This window comes from Xenopus laevis, chromosome 1S, assembly GCF_017654675.1.
Source record: "Xenopus laevis strain J_2021 chromosome 1S, Xenopus_laevis_v10.1, whole genome shotgun sequence".
NCBI lineage: Eukaryota > Metazoa > Chordata > Amphibia > Anura > Pipidae > Xenopus > Xenopus laevis.
This window is the reverse complement of record NC_054372.1, coordinates 199,809,236-199,836,110: the sequence shown is the minus strand read 5'-3', so window position 1 is coordinate 199,836,110 and position 26,875 is coordinate 199,809,236. Positions and strand designations below refer to the sequence as shown.

Below are 26,875 nucleotides of genomic sequence, written 5' to 3'. Positions count from 1 at the left end.
GCTGACTGGCCAATCAGGGAGCAGGTCTGGGCCAATAGGGACAATGAGGGATGGGAGGACCCACTGGGTTTTTTCCTGTTCGAGTAAATCAGCCCTTGTTCTGCACATAAATACTGACAACAACACTAAAAGCCTGAAATGATTTCACCAGGCGCTTTTCTATTCTTGGTGAAATTGAGAGACGGGTTCTAACCCCACACACACTCTCTGCCCTTCTCTGCTCATGCGCATCACAGTATCACGCTCTCCTCCTCACACTTACTGCCTTCCCATTAGCCCCGCCTTCCTCGTTACCCTCCCGCCATTTCCTTGCTCAAAGCCCGACTTTTCTCGCTCTGTTTACGTCACCTCCCGCCCACACTTCTTATCAACCAATCCGTACGCGTAAGAGGGGCGGGAAATTACAGAGAAGCCAATCGCTTAGCGCAGTGAGTGGGACGTGTGTAGTTTGTTTACAAGGCTACAAAATACTAGTCCCTTTTAGCAGTTGGTTCCTTGTGTGGTGACGAGAACGGTGGTCTGTGTGTTTCTCTCATACCTCATATGTAGTGGCCGTGCCTGGGGTTAGGCTTGCTGAGGCATTGGGTTGTACTACTTGTAGCTCCACCCCCATCATGGCGGCTTCCCTGACTGACAGGAATGTGACTGACTCTGGGCATTACATAAACACGGTGTAACAGTGAAATTGCTGAAATAAAACTTCTAAGCAGAAGCCAAATTGCTGCTCCTCGCACAGACTCCCCTGGCCCAATATAATTAGTTGTGTCAGAAGTGGGAGGGACAGGGGCTGTGGGGTTAAAAGAACTCCTGCCTCTTGTAAGTGGAGCCCATTAGCCCAAGTCTGTTATATAAATGGTTCTTCCAGGCTCAGTGAGGACAGGCCCTTCCGCCTCAAACACCACACACATCCCTGTGGGCCTTTACTAGTGTAGAGATAATATTAACCCTCTAACTGCTTCATGTGCTGCAGGCGAGGCCTCAGGTGACAGTCGGATGGAAGGGAAATGAGGAGAAGAGCCCCAAGCGCTTGAGGTACAAGGAGTCGACGGCCGGGAGTTGTTGCTGGAGAGACACAATGGCCGGAGACTGTCTGACGTTGTGGTTGGAGGAGAATAACGTCATAGTCAAACAATGGCGGGTAAGGACATTATATATTGAATAAAGTACCGAGGAGTTTCATGACCATATAAAAGTACGAGGCCGAAGGCCGAGTGTTTTTATACAGGTCATGGAACTCTGAGGTAACTCCTAATATCCTCATATTTTACAACTGGGGGTCCTTTATATATTATAATACAGAAGTTTCAGTGAGTCATGTGACAGAAATGACATCAGAACTCACCGGTTATAACTGATGACATCAGAACTCACTGTTTATAAGGGTATAATTTACAAGATAATCATGGCTCTTGTGTATTATATACAGATAATCTCTGTAGTATACAATGGGATTCTTCTGAATTTTTCTGTTATCTACTGTGTATCCTGTGCTTGAATGGCTGCCCCCATGGCTACACAGCAGCTTGTTTATATAAACTATACTAGTACTTATCTGTTATTTACTGAGTATCCTGTACTTGAATGGCTGCCCCCATGGCTACACAGCAGCTTGTTTATATAAACTATACTAGTACTTATCTGTTATCTACTGTGTATCCTGTGCTTGAATGGCTGCCCCCATGGCTACACAGCAGCTTGTTTATATAAACTATAGTAGTACTTATCTGTTATCTACTGTGTATCCTGTGCTTGAATGGCTGCCCCCATGGCTACACAGCAGCTTGTTCATATAAACTATAGTAGTACTTATCCAGTTTCACCAGTGCAGGGTAAAAACTCTGGGAATGGATGAAAGCTTAAGGCCAGGACCAAATTAGAAAGAAAAAAAAAGTAAAGGAATGTGTGTGATGTACAGTGTAGTGGGAATGCAAGTGATTTTCTAAAGGTGGCCATAGACGTAGAGATCCACTGGTTTGGCGATGTTGCTAAACGAGCAGATCTCACCCTTATATACTCACATTGAAGTGCAATATCGGGCTGATCTGATCAGAACAGGGGCCAAACGGTCGGTCGGATCATGTGACCGAATCAACTTAAAGATGCGACCGCGATCCAGTGGGATTTTCTAACCTGCACCTCCAGATATGGATTGGGAAATCCCGTGGGGGGGGGGGGCTCTACACACAGGTCGATAAGCTGCAAACTTGGTCTATCGGCAGCTTTTATCGGCCCTTGTATGGGGGCCTTTAGGGACTCTGCTGAGTTTATGTGATTTTCCTTTTATCAGGATTCTGCATCATACGCAAATACCTTCGCTGAGAAGCAAAAACTGCAGCTGTTACACGCAGACCTGTACCAACTACTGCAGAAAATACAAGGTATCCACTGCCCTGTTCAGCTTTATGCATCTTATGTCTCCTCTCATTAGCAATGAGTATCTTGATTGTCCTACATAGGATTACCTACTCCATTCATCATAGTTTTACTCCCCACTGCTGTGTCTTTATACCTTGCTTAGCCTTACTCCTCGGGCTTATTTGGGGGAGATAGGGGTGGCTTTATACAGACCTCCCAACATTTTGGAAAAATAAAAGAGGGACAAAAAAAGTTGCCGCACGTAGAGTGGCGAAATGTGTTTGACCACGCTCATTTTTGGCCACACCCCCTAATTACCATGTTTATTTTACAACATTTCGCAGGTTATAAAAGTTTGAACAGATTTCTGTGTTTTTTTTCCATTACAGTTTTGCAGGTGAATTGCCCTTTAAGCTGCGAGTCTAACTTCTCCCAAGGGACCTATTTTCTTATATTGTTACAATTACTTATTTTCTCATCTAGATTGCTTATCTAGATACATTCAAATTGTTACAAATGTATCTTATCTTCTGTTGTGGCTATTCTAGGCTCTCTGCCAAAAGCCAATTAGGTTAGAAACTTTGTTTCTTTTTCTGGCTGTTCAGTGGAGAGAAAAACTGGACTTTCCAGTACAAATGAGGGACTGCGGGTTGAGCTGTCAAAAGAGGGACTGTCCCTCTAAAAACGGGACCGTTGGGAGAGATGGTTTATTTATCGTATATCATGTATCATTTTCACTTCTTTTGACAAACAAGTGATTTAAAGGGGTTGTTCACCTTTAAGTTAACTTTTGGTATGTTATTGAATGGCTAATTCTAAGCAACTTTTCAATTGACCTTCATTTTCCTTTTTTAAAGTTTCTAAATTATTTGCCTTCTGCTTCTTTTCAGCTTTCAAATGGGGGTCACTGACCCCATCTAAAAATAAAGCACTGCGTATCTTGACAGCGCTATATAAATAAATGATGATGATGATAATAATGAATGCTCTTTAAGGATAGAGATGTATTGTTATTGCTACTTTTCATTACTCATCTTTCTATTCAGGCCTCTCCAATTCATATTCCAGTCTCTTAATCAAAGCAATGCATGGTTGATAGGGTCATTTGGCCCATAGCAACCAGGTGGCTGAAATTGAGAGCTGCTGAATAAAAAACTTAATAACTCAAAAACCACAAATAATAAAAAATGAAAACCAATTGCAAATTGTCTCAGAATATCCCTCTCTACATCATACTAAGAGTTAACTTAAAGGTGAACAACCTCCTTTAAAGGGTAACTTCCCCTCTCAACTGATTCCATCTACCAACTTGATATTGACAAAGAATGGGAGCTGTAGCTGCAGCAGCAATATTTGTCCATTTTGTGACAGTTTTAACATATACACTAAATGAAACCTATACACACTGAGCTGCAGCATACACTATCCTGTAATAAAGGGGATTATCTGGTTACACAGACACAGCTGCTACAAATAAAGCATCAGAAAGCCTGCGTGCCAATGGCATCCTCTCACTAATAATCTGTTTTACCTTCTTCTCTCATAGGGTTACCAGCAACTCCCCAAAGCCTCCCCCTGGAGCTATCTGTTCTGTACAACATGCTCATTTTCCACATTCACTCCACCAGTGGCTTCCAGGATGAACACAACAAACACATAGCAGAGACCCTCAGTAGAGGTAAGTGGTTGCACACAAACTTCATTATATGTGTTTTATAAATAAAGGCCTTCATACTCAACTCCTATCATTGACAATGGTGCATTATATGTTTATTTTTGTCTTTCACGCTTCTCCCAAAAGTCCACCTTGTACTTATATTGGTCGTCTCTCAACCTCTCTAGGGAGGAGAGAGCTGCAAAATACACACCTCTGTTCTGCTCTTATTGCAAAGATTATAATGCCTGTTTTAATGCCATGAAGTGGGGTAGATCTGCCCATCACATTAGGATGTCAGGAGAAAGAAAGAGGCTGATGTTCTTCTGCTTAGGAATAAAATTAGAAACCTTTCTCACATCTTTCCTAAGCAGAAGAACATCAGCCTCTTTCTTTCTCCTGACAACTTCCTTGACTACTTTCTGGTCAGACTGGTGGGAAAATGACCAGCAGGTGGCGCTGTTGTAACAAAATTCATTCATATTAACAGTACATGTATCCCTTAATATCTTGGAATAAAAATAAATATGAATTTAAATTACAAAAATGCTTAGAATAGCCCCCTCATCAGTTTTACATTCACTTAATATAAAGGTTTACTTATCCTTTAAATATAAATGTGCCTGAGATTCCTATGTTGTGTATACCGTATTCTCTCTGGTATTTGTTGCAGTATTGCGAGTGTGTAGTCCTGGGGTTAATGTGCAGAGCAACGAGGAGCTGTGGCATCAGTTAGTCCATGGGGGATATTCATCAGAGCTGGCAGCTTCATTGCACAGACTGGCTGGCCTGCAGGGGGCGCTCTGGCTTGCAGAGGAGAAGCTGCATGAAGTTCATGACTTGTTTTCTTTGCTTTTGCATCCTGAGGTGAGTTGGCAGAAATATTATGGGAATATTAGGCTGCTGTGTTGGTCCAGCAACTTCCTTGACTACTTGGTGGTCAGACTGGTGGGAAAATGACCAGCAGGTGGTGCTGTTGTAACAAAATTCATTCATATTAACAGTACATGTATCCCTTAATATCTTGGAATTAAAACAAAATAAATAATGAATGTAAAGTACAAAAGTGCTTAGAATAGTCCCCATCATCAGTTTTACATTTACTTATTTTAGAGATTTACTTTTCCTTTAATAAGTTTGCAAAGTCAGATTTGCAGCACTCTATAATTGTACCTGTGCACACCGTCTCACCTTAGGATTCTGAATGCTCCACCAATCTTAGAGCAGAGGAGAAGCTTCTGGCCCTGCTGAAAGCATGGAGAGTGTCCAACGAGGCAGAAGAGAAAGTACTGGTTGTGCAGCCGGTACAGCAGCTCAGAGACGTCCTTTACACATCAGCAGCATTCCTGCAAGGTAAGATCGTCCCAATTTCCAAAATATTATTATACCCACCCTGGGGGCAGAGGTGTTTACAAGAGGCACCCCTTCATTTGCCTTAGTAGTTTAGCCTTCCTGTCTCCAAGGAGCACCAACCTAGCAACTCTGCACATGGTCTCTTTTGTCCATATTCAGGCAGGTGGGAAAAGAAGATATAAATGGAGTATACAGCTGTATAATAAAATCACAACTTTTAGGTGTGTTTGACTCCCTGATGATATTTTTCCTGTATAAAGTTTTATGTATTTATTGTAATTTCAATATAACTTTCTCTCCCAGGTATCCTTGCCATGGAAGCGTCCCAGCATCCCTATGCGATCAATCTCTTTGGAGAGGCTGCAGAAAGCCTGTGCTCTGGCAGAGTCCTGGCTCAGGTGTACACTTGTCTGGGCTTCTGCTTTCAGAAAATGGTACAGTTCTGGCCCCCTGGGCATCTCCATTCCATGAGGATGATGTAGTAAATGTCAAAAAGTTTGCACCAAGTTTAGTCACTTGTAGCAACCAATTACACAATTGCTTTAAAGTAGGTGACCAGTGTATTTTAAAGGAGAACTAAAAGTCCCCATTTGCCTACTCCGCTGGCCCCTTCCCTGCTTCCTCACCGCATAGCGTTCAACAAGAATATGTGCCTCATCCAGCAGCACTGACTAAATTTGCAGAGTAGCGCAGCGGAGCTCAGGGGCAGCGTATTCAGATGCTTCCGTATCTTTGTGATGTGAGCTGAAACACTTCAGCCATTGGCGCATGTGCAGTTGGAGTCGGAGAGCACAGAGAAGATAGAAGAGGATCCGGAAGATACCGAAGTGACCAAACATGGCGCCCCTGAGCTCCACTATGCTACTCTGCAAATTTAGGTCAGTGTTGCTGGATGGGGCATGTATTCTTGTTGAACACTGTGGGGAGGAAGCAGGGAGGGGGGCCAGTGGAGAAGACGAATGCGGCTTTAAGCTGTAGAGAGGGTGTAAATTCTCCTTTAACTGCTGATTGTTTGCTGTGGGTAAGTGAAGCTGTTTTGGTCTTCTGTCCCTCAACAGAGCTAAATAAAGGTGGCCATAGATGTAACAATTACAATCTTTTCTGGAAAAGATCTTTCCAAGAAAGATCATTTGTTTCAATAAACATGTATGTATTATATATATATATATATATATATATATATATATATATATATATATATATATATATATATATATATATATATATATATATATATATATATATATATATAATGTGTGTGTGAAAAGAGATGAATAGCTGCCTGGGTGCAATCCTTGAATATGTGTATCAATATAGTCCTTAAAAGGAGCACTCACAGGTCTTAAGCACAGTAGAAAAAAATCTTTAATGTGGTCACAAAAAAACTGAAGTTTCAGCTGGAACACCAGCTTTTCACAGAGAAAAACAACACTACAAAATCCAGTTGATGTGCAGGATGTGACAGGGATGGTGTGACGTGTAATCATTTCACAGGGTAATTAGTTTAAACGCGAAATTCAAATCAACCAATCATAGACTACTAATAGGGTGCTTTGTTAAACCAGAAATTCAAATCCACCAATCACAAATACATAAGTGTTATTCTGTGTTATTCCAGTGTTATTGAGAAAACCCCAAGTGTACTGTATTCATATACAAAGTGTCTATGTTCATGTACTGTGTAACTAATAAAGAAATGTAGATGTGATATGAGTGTTATCAGATCAAAGGTTTACAATGTCTGACAACGGTGCTCTCTTTAGATACATTGTAAACCTTTGATCTGATAACACTCATATCACATTTCTTTATTAGTTACACAGTACATGAACATAGACACTTTGTATATGTTCTGGAATGGCCAAGTCAAAGTCCTGATCTTAATCCAATTGAAATGTTGTGGAAAGTCCTAAACCCTTGAGGACCAGGTGCTCAGCAGTAATTAACCCCACCTGCCACGGGTCAGGAGAATCCGATACAAAGTCCAATGACTGCAGCACACTGTTGTGTGTATCTCACAAACCTTTCCCCTTGTACTTACCCTGTTCTTCCATCCCCAGGAAAAGCCTCAGACAGCCTTGCAGTATTGGAAGCAAGCGCTGCACTTAGACTTCCAGTGTTTGGCTGCACTGTATCACAGCTCCTCTGTCTACAAGGAAATGGGCAATGTAGATGCTGAACTAGAGGCGCTGAACTTGCTCTATAAGGTAACCCACATTCCCTTTGTTTTAATTCACCTTACCAAGTGCAGTGCTTGTTTATTTCTGCCCAGTGCCAAGTACACTTTCCTCCCAGTGGATGTGCAGCTTTTTGGTACAAGATTCAATCATCCTGCTTTATACGTATTCTTTAAGTTTCTGTAACATGCTCCCAGTACAGCCAGCCATACATGCTTTGGGAAAAAGTGAGCATGTTGTGAGCATGTTGTCTCTTAAATTCTGTGTTCAGCTGACAATACATGAAAAGATGTGCTAACTTGGCCAGGTGCTGACCCCATTGGACTGAGTATTTGTTCCCAGGCCAGAATGACATTAGGGACCAATGTACCAATGTAAGCCCATTAGCAGAGGACTGTATTAACTGGAAAATAGGGATTTTTGTAACCTGCCCCATATATACCATACAAAATTATACCATTACCAATGACTTTTTTTGTAAGTTCCCATCATTAGGTGAGTGGCTAGCAGTTGGGTTCTGGCATGAGCCACAGAATCTTCATCTCTGAAAATGAGATGTTTGCTGTACTTAAAATAGATCTGGGTTTTGATAGCTAGATACATATAGTGGTACTGATCCCCCTTCATTCTTCAGCAAAAATATTTTTTTTTTGATCCTGTTAAACTACAACTCCTGGTGAGCCAAAAGCTATCAGATGGTGCTTGGATGTGTAGCTTAGCGGCATGTCAAGGGCTCCCGGATGTACATCCCTGCTTTGCATTTAATCTGTACAATGTATTTTGCCTTTTCTTTAGGCTTTACTGAGTCCCGAGCAAGAAGCTCCCTCCACAAAGACTTGTTTCCTGATTGGAACAGAGCAGATAGTAAATGCCCCGAGCCTGACTAGCGCTGTGCGTGCTCCATCTCCCTGGAAAGTGAAGTATTTAATAGCAAGGCGCTGCCTCAAAAACAAAAGGTACAGCCCAGCACTGACTTCTCTATCATCAATCTGAAATCTTGGGGGTCCATCTATAGCTACAAGCACAGAGTTTGGTCCCTGCATTCTACCCTGGGTTACTATGTAAATGATAGTTCTGTTAAAGGAAAAGCAAAGGCTTAAATTAAGTAAGCTTTATCAGAAAGGTCTATATAAATACACCAGTAAACCCACACAGTAATGCTGCTCTGAGTCCTCTGTCAAAAGAAACAGCACATTTCTTTCCTTCTATTGTGTACTCATGGGCTTCTGTATCAGACTAACTGTTTTCAGCTTAAAGGAAAACTATACCCCCAAAATCAATACTTAACAAATAGTTTATATCAAATTGAATGACATATTAAAGAATCTTACCAAACTGGAATATATATTTACATAAATATTGCCCTTTTTTATCTCTTGCCTTGAACCACCATTTCGTGACTCTATCTGTGCTGCCTCAGAGATCACCTGACCAGAAATACTGCAACACTAACTGTAACAGGAAGAAGTGAGGAAGCAAAAAGGCAGAACTCTGTCTGTTAATTGGCTCATGTGACCTTACGTGTGGTTTGTATGTGTGCACAGTGAATCTTACGATCTCAGGGGGCGGCCCTTATTTTTTAAAATGGCAATTTTCTATTTATGATTACCCAATGGCACATACTACTAAAAAAGTATATTTTCTCTGTCGTCTCAAGGGGGACACAGGGACAGATGGGGTTAAGCTCAACCCTCTAGGAGGCAGGACACTTAGAATAAAAAAAGAAAAAGGGGCGTGCCAATACCATGGCTTAACCCAACCTAGAACTAAACCATTCAGTTTTTAAGTGTCCTGCTTCCAAGGAGGATGGACAAAAATTCTTCAATGAAGTATTTTGTCAGAATACTGGCAAATGAGGTTTTCATCCGGAGCAGGGCTACCTGTATCCTTTGTGATGTGCCTCCTACGAGGGATGCCCACCGGAGTCATTTCTAGCATTAGCTATACTGACAATCCTGGCAAGACATGCCTGCATTCCGTTATGGGAGAGCAGAGGGTCTAACCGGTGCGGCAAAACTGTGAGTATAACCCCTTCTCAGTGGTTTAACCTCTGCTGGCTCTCCCTCCCCTTCCATCACCTACTACGGCTTCCCAGTCCGGCTTGGAAATCAGTCCTGCCCGCCGGTCTCGCCTCTTGCCTCACTTCTACTATACGGGGGCTTCCCCCCCTTGCGCTCTAGGTCCTTCCTCTCTCCTTCGCCGCCGCTGCGATGCAGAGGAGGAAGGGACGCGCCATGCGTTCCAGCGCCATTTTGTTTTGCGCTCCAGGTGGAACGCATGGTTAGGCGCGCTTTCTCAGGAGGCGGCTCCTAACTCCCTCTTCCTTCCTTCTCCTTCGCGCCGACTTCTCACCACGCTGGCGCACTTCTGAGGGCTCGTAACTGCAGGGGGCCACAGGACAGAGGAGGAGATCTCCCTACTGGACGCGCGCAAGTTAACCCCTCCATTTCCAGGGTACAGCGCATTACAGCCGTGCGCAATTAACCCTTCCATTGCCAGGGTTCAGCGCATTACAGCCCCAAACAGTACCATTGCTACCATTCAGCAGGTAACTCAGACACCGCTATAATGGCAGAGGGTAAGTCAGGGGGACTTTTCCCTAGGGCAGGGGGGAGAGCACCAGCAAAAGCAGCAGCACAAATTACATATTTCACCTGCAAAAACTGCCAGGCTAAAATAAAAGGAGGTCAAGGTGAGCCCCTCTGCAGGTCTTGCAAAAAGGGGGTGTCTTCTGATCCTACTCAGGTAGACAACCCTGATCCTGGTGACAGCACGGGGACTCCGGGGGGGACCCCCACTCCTGAGGTCTCTGTCCCAGACCCCTCCCCCGGACCCTCTACTGAGCCTCCAGCCCCCCGTTGGGCGCTTCAACTTTCTCAGTCCTTAGCTTCCTTACAGAACCTCCCATCCATTGCTGATACTCTAGGTAAAGCCTTGGCCAAGCTGGACCATAAGTCCAGCGGCAAACGCAAAAGATCGGAGAAGTCCAAGGGCCACATTAGTACCCATACTCCGTCCGAGGATTCCGCTTCTGGAGGGGAATCCTCTCACTCCGACGGTGAATTGCCCCCTTCCGAGTTCTCTTTGGACGCAGAGGAGGTCAACGAGGAGTCCGCGGGCCGTGACGTTCAACATGACGTCGATCGCATTATTCAAGGGGTTACCGAGATTCTCAAGGTTACCCCTTCCACGGAATCTCAATCTCAATCATCCAGCTTGTTTAAGAGGCAACATAAGTCTTCCCTCTGTTTCCCCTCTCATGAACAACTTCTAAGCATTGTTCAGGAGGAATGGAACTTTCCAGAACGTAAATTTCAGGCTACTCGGAAATTTTCGAAATCCTATCCCTTCTCTAGGGATCTGGTGGACAGGTGGTCCTTGCCACCAACTGTGGACGCCCCGGTCTCCAGACTTTCGAAGTCCACAACACTACCCGTTACCGATGCGGCGGCCTTTAAGGATCCGTCCGACAGACGTCTCGAGGGGTTCCTCAAGGCTGTCTACTCTTCCGCGGGTTCTACCCTTCGTCCCGTGCTAGCTTCGGCCTGGGTGGCCAGAGCCATCCAAGCATGGGCAGAATCTATTTTTTCCGATCTGCAGGATGGCGTTCCCAGGGTCGACCTTATAGAATCCGTACGTTCTCTAGCTGAAGCCTCAGCCTACCTGTCCGACGCTACCCTGGACACGGCTCAAATTACCGCTCGCACTTCGGCCCTTGCTGTGGCGGCACGTCGAACTCTATGGCTAAAAAATTGGGCCGCCGACACTAGCTCCAAGAAGTCCCTCACTTCTCTTCCGTTCAAGGGTCAATGACTGTTTGGTGAGGAGCTCGAGAAAATTATCTCTCAGGCCACCGGGGGTAAGAGCACCTTTCTCCCACAGTCTAAGAACAAGTCTTCTACTACGCCTCGCCGTAGCAGATTTTTTCGGGGTCAACCTACCCGATTCTCCAGAAGATACAGTCCTTCCGGGCGTTCCAATTTTCGCTCCAAACCAGCTGACAAAGGACGTCCGGCTTGGAAATCCAACAAGTTCCACAACAAGTCTTCTGCCGATAAATCCGCCTCGGGCTGACGGGGCACCCCCTCCGGGATCGCAGCAGTCCTTCGGGGGCAGACTACTGCAATTCCGGGAGGTCTGGCTCCGGCACTCTTCAGACGCCTGGGTGAACGAAATCGTATCGGAAGGTTATCATCTGGACTTCTCTTCTCTCCCTCCTCGAAAATTTCTCATGTCCAGAGTTCCCACCAGTGCGACCAAGGCCATGGCCTTTCTAGATTGTGTCCACCAGATGGAACGGAGTGGCGTCATCACTCCAGTACCTCCTCCGGAGACATTCTCAGGGTTCTACTCCAATTTGTTCCTGGTCCCCAAACGCGACGGCTCCTTCAGGCCGGTACTGGACCTCAAATTTCTCAACAAATTCATCAGGTCTGTCAAGTTCAAGATGGAAACCCTTCGATCCGTCATCCGGGGGATGGAACGAGATCAGTGGCTGATGTCCCTGGACATCAAAGACGCCTATCTCCACGTACCGATCTGGCCTCCTCACCACCAGTATCTGAGGTTTGCCTTCAAAAATCGGCACTATCAGTTTGTGGCTCTTCCCTTCGGCCTGTCTTCAGCCCCCAGGGTCTTCACCAAACTCATGGCGGTGACCGCGGCAGCCCTGCGACTCCAGGGCATCTCCGTGACACCTTACTTGGTCGATCTGCTCCTGAAGGCCAGGACGAAAGACAAGAGCGAACGGGATCTTCAGAAAGCCATTGCCTTACTTCAGGACTTCGGCTGGACCATCAATTGGAAGAAGTCCAACTTGCTTCCCTGTCTCAGGATGATTTTTCTGGGACTCGAGTTCAACACTCGCTCAGAAAGAGTGAGTCTCCCTCCGGACAAACAGGAGAAGATCAGAACTCGAGTGCAATCCTTACTTCAGACCCCCAAACCCTCCATACATCTCCTTATGAAGGTTCTCGGTCTCATGGTCTCGTCGATCGAGGCGGTCCCCTTTGCACAACTGCATCTTCGCCCGCTTCAAGCCAACATTCTGGCCGCCTGGAAGGGAGGTCCGTTATCGCAGAGAATCTCCCTTCTCAACTCGACGAGGGAGTCTCTTCTTTGGTGGCTCACGCCGACCAACCTGTCCGAAGGTCAGTCCTGGGCGACCCCAGACTGGTTAGTGATAACTACGGATGCCAGTCTCCAGGGCTGGGGCGCAACGTGGGACAATCGGTCAGCACAAGGGCTATGGGCCCCCGAGGAGTCCAAACTCTCCATCAACGTTCTGGAGCTAAGAGCGGTGAAACTGTCTCTCCGACACTGGTCGCCCCATCTTCAGTCCCGGGCCGTACGGGTGCAAAGCGACAACTCCACCACCGTCGCATACATCAACAGGCAAGGCGGGACCCGCAGCAAGGCCGCCTTGGCGGAGGTTCAACAGATACTGCACTGGGCGGAAGCCAGCTCGGTAAAACTTTCCGCCATTCACATCCCGGGAGTGGACAACACCAGCGCCGACTTCCTCAGTCAACACCTTCTGGAACCGGGAGAATGGGAGCTTCACCCGGACACGTTCGCGGAAATCGTGGACCACTGGGGTCTACCGGAGATCGACTTGATGGCGTCCAGAGTCAACCGCAAAGTACCCGCCTTCTTCGCCCGCTCCCGCGATCCTCTGGCAGTGGGAATAGACGCCATGACTCAGACCTGGCGCTTCGACCTCGCCTATGTCTTCCCTCCTCTTCCCATGCTACCTCGGGTGCTGAAGAAGATGCGGCAGTCTCACATCACAGCCATCGTCATAGCCCCCTTCTGGCCCCGGCGCACTTGGTTCTCGGATCTTCAGGAGATGTCCGTAGCCCGGCCTCTGCGTCTCTCTCCGAGACCCGACCTACTACTTCAGGGTCCCATCGTCCATCACAACCCGGGCCTCTTCGCTTTGACGGGATGGCTATTGAGGCAGCCATCTGGAGACGACAGGGGATAGCAGAAGATGTCATCGCCACCATGTTGAAGTCCCGCAAATCCACGTCTTCGAAGGCCTACCACAGGGTTTGGCGGAACTATTGGACCTGGTGCAGGGAGACCTCTGTCCCCTCAGCGGATTCTTCCTTCATGGACTGTGTCATCCCTCGAGTTTTATCCTTTCTCCAACGGGGTCTGCAGCTGGGCCTGAAACTTAGCTCCTTAAAAGTGCAGGTTTCGGCACTGTCTGTCTTACTCCAATCCCGTCTGGCCATGGATGACGCGGTCCATACCTTCCTCCAAGGGGTGGCTCACGTTGCTCCCCCTTTCCGTTCTCCGACTCCTGGTTGGGACCTCAACCTTGTCCTGGACGCCCTTCTGGATCCTCCCTTCGAACCGCTTGGAACGGTCTCGGAGGACTGGCTTACTCGGAAGGTCGTTTTCCTTGTGGCAATCTCCTCTGCCAGGAGGGTTTCGGAACTCGGCGCCTTGTCATGTGATCCGGCCTTCCTTGTTCTTCACAAGGACAAGGCTGTTCTGCGCACTGTCCCGTCGTTTCTCCCCAAAGTGGTGACTTCTTTCCACATCAATCAGGAGATCGTCGTACCATCCCTGTGTCCGAATCCCAAAAATGACAAGGAACGCAGGCTTCACGCCCTGGATGTCGTCAGAGCTCTCCATTGGTATCTGGAAAGGTCCAAGTCTTTCCGGCGTTCGCAGTCCCTGTTCATTCTGCACTCGGGGACTCGAAGGGGATTGGCGGCGTCTAAGGTGTCCATTGCCCGATGGATCAGAGAGACCGTTGAGAAGGCCTACGTTTCCAAGGGTCGTACTCCCCCGGCAGGTCTTCGGGCTCACTCAACAAGGTCGGTGGCTGCCTCCTGGGCATGGCGGAATTCAGCCTCTTTGGACCAGATCTGCAGAGCGGCCACCTGGTCTTCCGTACACACATTTACAAAATTCTATTGCCTCGATACCTTTTCCTCAGCCGAAGCTGCCTTTGGCCGGAAGGTACTGCATTCGGTGGTACAGTGAGGTGTCTTTATCTCGCTCCCACCCTGTTTCTTTTGTTGGGGCTGCTTTGTTAAGTCCCCATCTGTCCCTGTGTCCCCCTTGAGACGACAGAGAAAACAGGATTTTTGATACTCACCGTTAAATCTGTTTCTCTGTAGTCGATAAGGGGGACACAGGGCTTCCCGCCCTATAGCGAGTTGGACCGGTTGGTCCTCAAGTGAAAAGTTTTCCTGTTTACCAGTTCTGCATTGTTTGCTTATTACTTTGCAGTCTCTTTGTTACTAACTGAATGGTTTAGTTCTAGGTTGGGTTAAGCCATGGTATTGGCACGCCCCTTTTGCTTTTTTTATTCTAAGTGTCCTGCCTCCTAGAGGGTTGAGCTTAACCCCATCTGTCCCTGTGTCCCCCTTATCGACTACAGAGAAACAGATTTAACGGTGAGTATCAAAAATCCTGTTATTATGATTTACATGAAGCAGGGTTTTACACATGAGCTGTTGTACTCAGTATCTTTTAATAGAGACCTACATTGTTTGGGGGGTATAGTTTTCCTTTAAACCTCCAGGGCTAGGGCTTGAGCATACTCAGTTTGCTCCTCCCTCCCTCCTCCCCTGCTGTAATCTGAGCCCAAAGCTATGAGGGGTGAGATTCAGGCAGGAAGTGATGTCAGAGCAAACTAATAGGGCAGCTGCTATCCTAGACAGTGTCTAGACCTGTATACTCGGGTATAGAAAAGCATTCTATAGAACAAAAATGTAGTTCTAGCTTCTACCGTTGTGGCTAATCTATTGGCAATAAACTGCCTTAATAGCTTTCCTTCTCCTTTAATGTCATAGAATGAGGGCACAGCTATATTGGGGTGTGAGGGCTTACATAGGACATACAGTATGTACTGAATATCAGTTACAGTTACTATATATAAAGCTATAGGACAAATGTATGGACTGAATATCAGTTACTGTTGATATATATAAAGCTATAGGACATGTATGTACTGAATATCAGTTACAATTGCTATATATAAAGCTATAGGTCATATGTATGGACTGAATGTCAGTTACAGTTGCTATATATAAAGCTATAGGACATATGTATGTACTGAATATCGGTTACAATTGCTATATATAAAGCTATAGGTCATATGTATGGACTGAATGTCAGTTACAGTTGCTATATATAAAGCTATAGGACATATGTATGTACTGAATATCAGTTACAGTTGATATATATAAAGCTATAGGACATATGTATGTACTGAATATCGGTTACAATTGCTATATATAAAGTTATAGGTCATATTTATGGACTGAATGTCAGTTACAGTTGCTATATATAAAGCTATAGGACATATGTATGTACTGAATATCAATTACAGTTGATATATATAAAGCTATAAGACATATGAATGTACTGAATGTCAGTTACAGTTGCTATATATAAAGCTATAGGACAAATGTAAGTACTGAATATCAGTTAAAGTTGCTTTATTATTGGATGTGTTGTTTTCCAACAAGGGGGGAAGAAGCTGTGGAGCATTATCTGGACCTCTTGGCTCTTCTACAGGATGAATCTCATCAGGTTAGTGGGGATGTGATTTTCTATAATGACTGTTGCACAAAGAGAAGCAAAAGTCTCATTACAGATTTGTCTCTTGTTCTGTAGCTGAAAGATGCTGCCTGCAGGACTAGTTATTCAGTAGTAATGTCGCTTCTTCCAGACAAATACAAGAGTCCTCTGCGATCAACCCAATATCAATATATTTAAGACATTGAGACATTTTGTGCCTTAAGCTACTAAAAATGCCTTACCCTTTTAACTAAACAGGGATGGTTTGTCCATATATTGCAATATATTTAAGCTGGCCAACTACATCAAAGTCATCCCTGGTCTGGCCAGTCCTACACTCATCTGACTCATTAAAGGATAAGTAAACCTTTAAAATAAGTGAATGTAAAACTGACGAGGGGATTATTATAAGCACTTTTGTCATTTACATTCATTATTTATTATGTTTTTATTCCAATATATTAAAGGAATTGTTCTGTATAAAAATAAAAACTAGGCAAATAGATAGACTGTGCAAAATAAAGAATATTTCTAATATAGTAAGTTAGCCAAAAATGTAATGTATAAAGGCTGGAGTGACTGGATGTGTAACATAATAGCCAGAACACTACTTCCTGCTTTTCAGCTCTCTTGCTTTCCACTGATTGGTTACCAGGCAGTAACCAATTAGTGACTTGAGGTGGGGGGCACATGGATCATAACTGTTGCTTTTGAATCTGAGCTGAATGCTAAGGATCATCTACAAACTCACTGAACAGTTATGTCCCAGTCACTGACTAACTCGGAGTTAGAGAGCTGAAAAGCAGGAAGTAGTGTTGTTATGTTAAATATCCAATCACGCCAGCCTTTATACATTACGTTTTTGTATTAACTGTATTAGAAACATTTTTTATTTTGCACATCTATTTACCCAGTTTTTATTTTTACACTGTACTATTCCTTTAAGGCAGGGTTCCCCAACCTTTTTTACCCATGAGCCACATTCAAATGTAAAAAGAGTAGGGGAGCACCACAAGCATGAAAAAGTCCATTGGGTGCCAAATAAGGGCTGTGATTAGCTATCTGGTAGTCCATATGAGGACTTGCAGCCTACAAGAGGCTCTACTTGGCACTGTACTTAGTTTTTATGCAATTAAAACTTTCTTCCAAGCCTGGAATTCAAAAATAAGCACCTGCTTTGAGGACACTGAGAGCAACATCCAAGGGGTTGGAGAGCAACATGTTGCTCATGAGCTACTGGTTGGGGATCACTGTTTTAAGGGATACATCTACTGTTAAAATTAATGAATTTTGTAACAACAGCGCCACCTGCTGGTCATCTTCCCACCAGTCTGACCAGCAAGTAGTCAAGGAAGTTGTCAGGCGAAAGAAAGAGGCTGATGTTCTTCTGTTTATGAAAGATGTGAGAAAGGTTTCTAATTTTATTCCTAAGCAGAAGAACATCAGCCTCTTTCTTTCTCCTGACAACTTCCTTGACTACTTGCTGGTCAGACTGGTGGGAAACTGACCAGCAGGTGGCGCTGTTGTAACAAAATCCATTTATATTCATACATGTATCCCTTAATATTTTGTAATAAAAACAAAATAAATAATGAAAATTACAAAAGTGCTTAGAATAGCCCCCTCATCAGTTTTACATTCACTTATTTTAAAGGTCTAATTATCCTTTAAACAAACATGTTGTATGGGAATTCAGCCCAGTGCTATGTTTCCCTCACTTGTAGGACTTACTCCCCAACCCTGAACCTCTCATCAGGATCCCAGAGGTGTTTCTGGAGACTGCCGCTGGTCTAGTATTGGAGAAAAGATACCAAGACGCCATGACGGTGTGTGAGGAAGTCCTTGGCAGAACTGATGACCTGATACCTGGGAGTCTTTCTGTAGATAGCACCCAAAGTAAATCAAATGTAATGGCAGAACAGCTTGACCTTGTCTTATGGGCATCTGCTGCCCACCTGCACCAAGGCCTTTCGCACGGACTGCTGGGAGATCAAAAAGAGTCGGTCACAGAGTATACGAAGTAAGTAGGGAAAGCCGAATGACTTGTGCATCCATCGCTCGTCATGTTCAGTTTAATGGTTACTGCCTATTAAGCACTCAAATCATTATTTATAGAGAGCCAATAGGTTATGCACAACTTTAATATAATATTGCACGAAGGACACTTGAAGGATCAGTAACATCAAAAAAATAATTTTTTTTAAAAACTCTGCTTGCGCTCCTTTTCAGAAAAGGAGAAATCGAGCGACGCGCGATGGGCGTTTCGGTACGTTATTTCTAAATAAAGACTTTGCGATTTTAACGTTTAATATGCATTAGTGTTTCTTTTCATAGTATACTAACGATTTTTTTAAAAATTTTTTTTTGATGTTACTGATCCTTTAACACAAAAAAGGACCACAGTAGAGAGAGCAGAAAAGAGTATTTCTCACAGGAGTTTACAATCTAGGGCTCAATGAGATGCATAAGGTTATTGGAAAGGTTATTATAAATAAACCAGGGTGTGCCAGTTGGTACTTAGTAATGTGGCAGTTTAGGTGGGGACAGTGTTAATTTATATTATTACCTGGAAAGAGGTGCAGCTTGGATGGTTTGTTGTAAATAGAAAATATACAGTACATAAATAACAGTATATGAGATCTTGGAACATAAACTATATTTAGTCTTTGTGCTGCTGCCATTAAAAGGGGGATCTATCGTGAAAATGAAAATTTAATATAAACATCATACTGAAATAAGAGACTTTCTAAATACAATCAACTAAATATTCTGCATTGTTTCTGAAATAATCAAGTTTATCTTCACTATTCCTCTCTCATTATCTGTTTCTCTTCATTCTCTCTTCATGCAGCAGTTGGGTGTCAGATATTCATTGACAGTTAGATCCAATATATCTTATAGGGGGGCTCCTTTCCTAGCAGATGTATTAGAGCTCACTCAAATAATTGTTTCCTGTACAAACAAAATGTAACAAAATAACTGCCTTTTGCACAAATCCTGCGTGTAGAGAGACATGATGTCTGGTGAGTTTAATAGAGTGAGCTCTAATACATCTTCTAGGCAAAAGGAGCCCCCCTATAAGATATATTGGATGTAACTGTCAGTGAATATCTGACACCCAACTGCTGCATGAAGACAGAATGAAGAGAATCAGATGCTGAGAGAGGGATAGTGAAGGTAAACTTGATTATTTCAGAAACGGTACAGAATATTTGATTGTGTTTAGAAAGTTTCATTTTTCAGTATGCTGAAGCTTATATTAAATTTTCATTTTCTTGATAGTTCCCCTTTAGAATAGAGTTTTTTCTTTTCTGTGTTTTGTGGATTTGAGACACCTTAATAGAGTATGAGTGAAAATATTGAAGTCAATTAATGCCTAACATACTGTCATCTGAGCATGTGCCATCTAAATTCCATGTCCTCAGTCAGAACATTCAGTGCTGAGTTCAAAATTGTCTCTGGGAGCAGCGTCAGTACAAACAGAAAACACAATGCAAATTTTTCCCTTTACTTGGTTGATACACCTTCAGACTAACATCACTAGTCCATGGTGGTGTCACTCCGTCTCACAGGTCCCTGGGTTGGTTGGTAAGTAGGCCCACTGCAGGTGCTGGTCAGGTAGTAGGTCTGGGGAAGAGGTATAGTGGGGTGCAGGTTGGGTTGCAGGTCAGCAGGTCCAGGTTGGACAGGGGTCTACCCTACCGAACCCACGTAGGACTCTACTTCCCAGTTCTACATATCTACGGTAACCTGTTAGTCTGAAATGTAGTGTTTTCTCTTTTAACCTTTCAGATGCATCAATTTACTTGTGAAGGTGCAGTTTATAGACACAGGTGAGTACCTCAAATTCTAATTAATGGACAAGGAAAGCCCATTCTGGCATGGTGAAGGGGAGTCCCACCCAGTAAATGAAAATCCCAGGCCTCCCTAGCGGAGATATATACAGGTGCATGTGCAGTAGAGTGTAGCTGGAAAGTTTTACTCTGCTACAGATAGAGTTACCCTAGCATGGATGGCTATAGGATGTGTAAATCACATCCACTGCCATCCCAGAGTTTAGGTTCCTGTTCACCTCCTCATAAAAATAAATTAAGTTAATTGACGCCCCCGTAATATTAACTGGACCTAGTTGTGAAACTGCTTCTATTTATAAAAGTAGCTGGGCCTCATTTTCAACTCTTATACGAGAATGACCTGCTTTGCTTTTACCTTTTTTTGTGTTTTTTGTATTATTTAAAATAACAAATGAATATTTTCTTTTCATAATTAGGATGTGCTTCTCCTCATTGTTCCCGAGGCAGTGGTGATGAGATGGAAATCTCCTTGATTGGTTTGTGCAGTAAAGAAGAGACAGTGCTGTGTGCACTCAAGGCTGCAGCCTTTCTGGGCAGAAGCCAACAATTTTTGGCACTGGGGAAGCAGAAGGAATCTCTTCTGAACATGCAGCTCAGCTTACAGGCATCACCAGGTGAAGGGGACAGATTTTGTGCTGTTAAATAAAGGGTACAAAGAATGGGGAAGGGGCATTCAAGCAGAGGTCCTTTCTCCCCTAAAAGTCTTCCACTAAAACAAACATATATTCACAAAGCAAATATATTTTGCAGCACTGTACAAAAGAAGGATGCATTCCCATTACATACAAATAGAGTCAGTATTTAAACACGGTCCTGCTCACTGGAGCTTCCAATCTGAAATAGAAGAGGTACAAGGCACAAAGTGGGATGATGGGCCAAATCAAGAGTCGGTAAAGTGAGAGATGTGCCACTGAGCATTGCACTTAGCAGGGGATAGTAGTATGTTGTCTATACTGTAGGAATTCCAGACAGTATGAGGGCAGGTGCATGTGGTATATATTGAAGGAATGCCAGGCTAGATGAAGTCAGGGGCATGTAGTAGTATATACTAAAGGAATGCCAGGCTAGATGAGGGCAGGACCTGAATATATAGTATATACCCTATATAATACAGGGAAGTAATTAATGATATATGGGTTGAATTGCACCTGACCATATCCCACCAGCAGTCCTTCTTTATATAGCCACTCTCCACCTACAGGAAGCATTGCTTGGCTTGCCCAAACCCGCCCAACAAGCCAAGTCCCACAGTTTCAGGCCAGCCCACACATCACTAGAAGGAACGCCAGTCTAAATGTAGAGAGGCCAATAGTTTAAAAGCAGAGTGATTGGGAGAGAATCAGATGGAATGTGGGGCAGAAATACAGAGAATGGGGCAGCTATAGGATTTTTTTTATTTGTTTTTATTGTATTTTGCAAGCTCAATTAAAACACAAGTTAATGTAACATCAAGAGCTATAGGAAATTTTGATGGTGAGTCTGAGATGAATGAATGAATGAGGGGTTGAGGCACAGATCATTAGAAGAAGTTAATGAGCGGTTTGCTGAGAACTAGAAGATAAATAGGATAGGGCAGAGTTGTGAGCAATGAAGGAAAACCTCCGTATTTGTTGGATGCAATAGAACAGTTCTTTCTAAACTATGGGCTCTTGGTGGTACTGTGGGTACAGGGTTAGAGAACCGACTGATTTGAGACAGAGAGTAGCTGTGTGTGTGACCCTTCCCTTGACAACTAACTCCTAGCTTATATTGGGATTCTGTGAGTTGTAGTTTATTCAGAGCCACATAGGATGACATCCATGAAGAAATTATATAAAATTGGTTAATATATATATATATATATATATATATATATATATATATATATATATATATATATATATATATATATATATATATATATATATATATATATATATATATATATATATATATATATATATATATATATATATATATGTATATGTATATATATATATTTATATTGTGGGGAATAGCTCAAAGCAGCAGGTAGGGCTCAGGTAAAACAGTTCTTACAGAGGAGACTTAGGTTTGCAACACAAATGAAACAGGCTCCTGCCTGGGTTTTTATTGTTCCAACCGGACAACTTAAACAGGCACAAGTTTGGTGCTATAACAGTCAAATAATAAGGAAAACCTCACCGGTTTGCAGTGTTACAGTTCATTAAGGTGGTAACAAACAGTTGCTCTTTTGAGTTGCAGTCAAATACACAGTTTGTTCACAATCACTTCACAGCGTGTGTTCAGAGGTTCTCTCTGACTCCCAGTACAACACACTCACACTCCCCGCCAGACTCTCTTAACCAGTCCCACCTGCGGACTAATTGGGCAGCATACTGAACTATCCTTGCTCCAGGGTCCTAACCTGTCTTACCCTGGAGATTTAAAGGAGCCAATACCTCAGGATGGGTGCTATATACCTCCCATCATATACAGGCAGCCTATTGGGACATAGCTCTTTGTCACTATATATATATATATATATATATATATATATATATATAATATATATATATATATATATATATATATATACTTTTTCTGGAGTGCCCTCTGACAATGGTTGATTCGAGGTGCTCGATCAATGTTTAAGTAATAAGTAATAGAGGATCCGCACTCTCATTTTCATTTCAAAGTGATAGCTTTTATTTCTCACATCACAATCTGACGTTTCGGTCCCTCCTGGGGACCTTTCTCAAGGATAATGTGCACAAATAGTGTAACCAATTAAATACCCTCCCCCTCCAGTGAATTTGGCGCCCTCCTGATGTCATAAGTCCATATATAGTCATTTGAATAAACATTTTCTTCTCTTTGTTGAAAAACCTGTGTGTCCTTATTTTCTTGCACCACCAGGTGTCAGTGTTGTGCTTGTTAGTGTCCATATAACCACATTTCCTATTTCTATGGAGGAAACATTGTTGCAAGGTGTAAGGTGTTACAAAAGAAACAATAAATGTAAAAATATATACATAAAAGAAACACATTACTCACAGGGTTGAGACATTTTCACACCTTATTTTGGCACATTCCTGTGTGGTTAAGAGACACAATTATTATCACCATTATAGTCCGTTAAATTTCAAGTTAGGAAACAAGCTGTAACTGCCCATTCAGACCCCTAGGCATAACACAATCAAGTTCATATATCCAAAACGCCTCACGTTTTAATAGCATTTTATCTATATCTCCACCTCTTGGGGGTTTTGGTATGTGGCCTATTGGCATGCATTTGAATGCAGATTGATCATGTCGTGCTTCACGCCAGTGTTTCGCTACTGACTGCTGTGCGATGTCCTGTTTTTTTGGATCAATTTTCCTATCAGGATCTACTGCTGCCCTAATGCTGGCTCTGTGCATATTTATCCTTTCCTTTAATTGCCTAACAGTTTTTTTTTTGTTTCTTTTGTAACACCTTACACCTTGCAACAATGTTTCCTCCATAGAAATAGGAAATGTGGTTATATGGACACTAACAAGCACAACACTGACACCTAGTGGTGCAAGAAAATAAGGACACACAGGTTTTTCAACAAAGAGAAGAAAATGTTTATTCAAATGACTATATATGGACTTATGACGTCAGGAGGGCGCCAAATTCACTGGAGGGGGAGGGTATTTAATTGGTTACACTATTTGTGCACATTATCCTTGAGAAAGGTCCCCAGGAGGGACCAAATTGTGATGTGAGAGAGAGAGATGAAGAAGCTCGCACTCACAGGACTTATCAAATCAAAAAATGGTGTTTATTCAGTAATGAAAACAACTAACGTTTCGGCTTGCACTCAAGCCTTTCTCAAAGTGAGAAAGGCTTGAGTGCAAGCCGAAACGTTAGTTGTTTTCATTACTGAATAAACACCATTTTTTGATTTGATAAGTCCTGTGAGTGCGAGCTTCTTCATCTCTCTACTTAATTTTTGGGCTTTTGCACCCAGGCAGCTATGACTTTTTGACGTGTTGTGCCGGCTTCCAGATTACTATATATATATATATATATATATATATATATATATATATATATATATATATATATATATATATATATATATATATATACATACATACATACATACATACATACATACATACATACATACATACATACATACATACATACATACATACATACATACATACATACATACATACATACATACATACATACATACATACATACATACATACATACATACACATACAGATAAAATCAATAATGCTCAGGAGCCCCATAGGCACAGCTTGTCCAATTCTGACACTGAGCAGATAGAGTGAGTGTTTAGATGGATTTACCTGTTTCTGGATTGTCTACTAATGTGTATTGATTTCATCCAGAAAGTGCCTCTGGTTTATCTACTTATTTCTGCTCTGCAGCTTTCCCTGGAGCTGCACTTACCCTGGTCGGACACTTGATCAAGCTGGGCAGAAGAACGGAGGCTGCTTCGTACCTAAAGAGATACCAGAGTGAAAGGAAAACCTTAGCTGATCAATGGGAGGCAATGAAACGGTAGCTTCCTCTTTGTTATATTTGTATAAAAGGGGTAGTTCACTTAACACCTAGTAAGATGTAGACTGCAACATTCCAAAACAGTTGGTCCTCATATTTATATTTGGTATTTTAAATTATTGCAGCCCTCATGTTTTTCAGTGCTACATAGGTGCTAGAATGTAATTACCCTAGTAACCAGGCAGCAGTCTAGGTGAAGTACACTGGAAGGGAGGTATAATCTTTCAAAAACCATAAAAAAATAATAAAACATATTCAAAACGGTTTAGATGAGGCTATTCTATTATAGGCAAACTTCCTTTTTAATGCCTTTCTTACAAAACATTACATTTTGTATTGATACTGAAAGAGTAGTTGTGGGAGCACAAGCGGGTGCATTGCCGTCTGATAACTTGGAGTCCAACTCTTTCTAATATGAAAGTGCACGGCATCCATTGTGAGTGGGCACCCACAACTCTTTCCCCACCACCAGAGTGTCAAGTGGGGCCAGTCCCAAGGTTTTGTTGACCCTGTGATGAGAAATGGGGCATATATTGGAGTAAGGAATAGATAAGGTGAGTTGTTGTTCTGGTTAATAGGATCAATACTAAACTGTTTATGTGCAAAATGGTTCCCATACATCCCCTGCACATGAAGTCAATTTGGCATGTCAGCATTGGTCTAACAGGAAGAAATCGGGAAAGCATAAGCTGATTGTGCACATTGGTACCAGGAAAGCCTGCACAGATCATGCTGATTTGCTGAGACAGTGGCATTGTCCTTAATGGGCTGAGAGGCCGGGAAATTTGCACCTATGCAGTTGGGATTATCCTGTTGGCATATGTTGTTTGAAGATTCTCATTTATCCAGGTCATGATGTACAGTATCTAGTAGAATGAAGTCAAAGGCAACTGGACATTTAGAGTTTTGCTTGAAAAAGTTTCACCACTTATCCGAGTTGCTTCTTCAGTTCAACTGAGGAAGCCACTCACATGAGTGGTGAAATGATCTTTACATCCCTCACAGAGGCCCTGCCCCTCAAAACGCCCAATCTGAAAACCCCCAAACCTCCTAGTATCAGTTAAAAATACGGTAGGTTTGCCTCTGGTTCTGGCAGGTTTGGCTAAGATTCAAAATTGGCTTTACCCTTTCAGGTACACAGAGGCCCAAACAGCCCACACAGAGGTTCAGACAGCTCCCCAGCAGCCCAATAAATAGTGTGTGTCTATGACCTCTTACAGCAGCCCCTCTGGTATTTGTCAGTACCCACAAATTGCCAGTCCGGTTCTGTTATTCCTGTGCCATGAACACAATAGTAATGCACTGGATGGGTGCATCTCTTCCCTCTATCAGTCTGGCTCCAACTGGTTAACAATGTAGTCCCTATTTTTATATATGAGACCAGAGGTTGGGTGTGATATAGCCCCCTTGGAAAACCAAAACCTGGACCCACTACAGTGCCTATTAGCATACATGGGATCAGCTCCCATCACTGACTTTTCATACATGGGGCTCTATGGGTTTTATTCTATGATGTCTTGTTATTGAGTGACCTTGGAAAAAATAGAGTTTAGTATATAGTATTAGGACTCTTGAGTTCCTTTCCCAGACTGTAAGTTAGAATAGTGCTCACTTTAGATCATGGAGAGAATGTAAAATGTGCACCCAAAATGCTTAGTCTGCTGTGAATCATTCTGCATTTCCCAAATTATATAGAAATAGTTCTAACACATGCTGATTGTGAGTACTGGATGCTAATAAATGATTCTAATCATCTGTCTCTTTCCAGGAATTTACCCCTGTACCTGGATCCGCACATCAACCACACATTCCCTGCAGAAGACTCTCTGATAAAAGAATTGGAGGAGAGCGCAGAAGAGATGCAAAGTGAGGCTGTAGTGTAGCAAACAGCATATATTATTGTGTTAGTCAACATTTCCAGTGGATTCAGCACACTTGTCCAATCTGGGGGTAACTACACGATCCTGACTGCCCTCCTGTAGGTGTGGGACTATCCAACTACACAGGGAGACAAACAAGTACATTGTGTTACTTGCAGATTGTCTCTTTCTCCTCTTTTATATATTTACCAGCTCTGTCACTCAACAGGAAAAGTAGGCAGAATAAACAATTGTTATACTTAACATATCTTGAGTTAGTTCAGCGACATATGGGGCTGTTGTGTTAATTCAGAGCCCTCTGCCCAACATGTGCTATATCTCCTCTTGAGTTTATATATGTACTCAGATTCATAATTAACATCCTGTTATAAAGGCATAAGGGGCCATTTATCTGTAGTGCCAGGATTCTCAGGGTAGTAACTGATTACTACCACCATTCCCAGTGATGTTCGCTAAAAATGTCTACCCCCCAACTCATTATCACATAGACTTGTAACTATAGTTGGCCCTCACCAGATGACATCTAACCAGGA

At 43.1% G+C, this 26,875-nt stretch overlaps 1 protein-coding gene across 5 annotated transcripts; it reads left to right on the top strand.

Annotated features, from left to right (window-relative positions):
* The first annotated feature begins 288 nt into the window (after nt 1–288).
* fancg.S (FA complementation group G S homeolog) lies at nt 289–26,585 on the top strand. 5 transcript variants are annotated; one of them, XM_018232089.2, is made up of 15 exons: nt 289–428; nt 971–1,138; nt 2,288–2,378; nt 3,902–4,033; nt 4,683–4,876; nt 5,206–5,362; nt 5,666–5,796; nt 7,423–7,569; nt 8,335–8,495; nt 16,032–16,095; nt 17,808–18,103; nt 19,876–19,916; nt 20,354–20,551; nt 24,330–24,462; nt 26,231–26,585. In XM_018232089.2, exons 2-15 carry the CDS (start codon nt 1,076–1,078, stop codon nt 26,343–26,345), a joined length of 1,923 nt encoding a protein of 640 aa, XP_018087578.1. In that variant the 5' UTR covers nt 289–428; nt 971–1,075; the 3' UTR covers nt 26,346–26,585.
* Nucleotides 26,586–26,875: the final 290 nt, after the last annotated feature.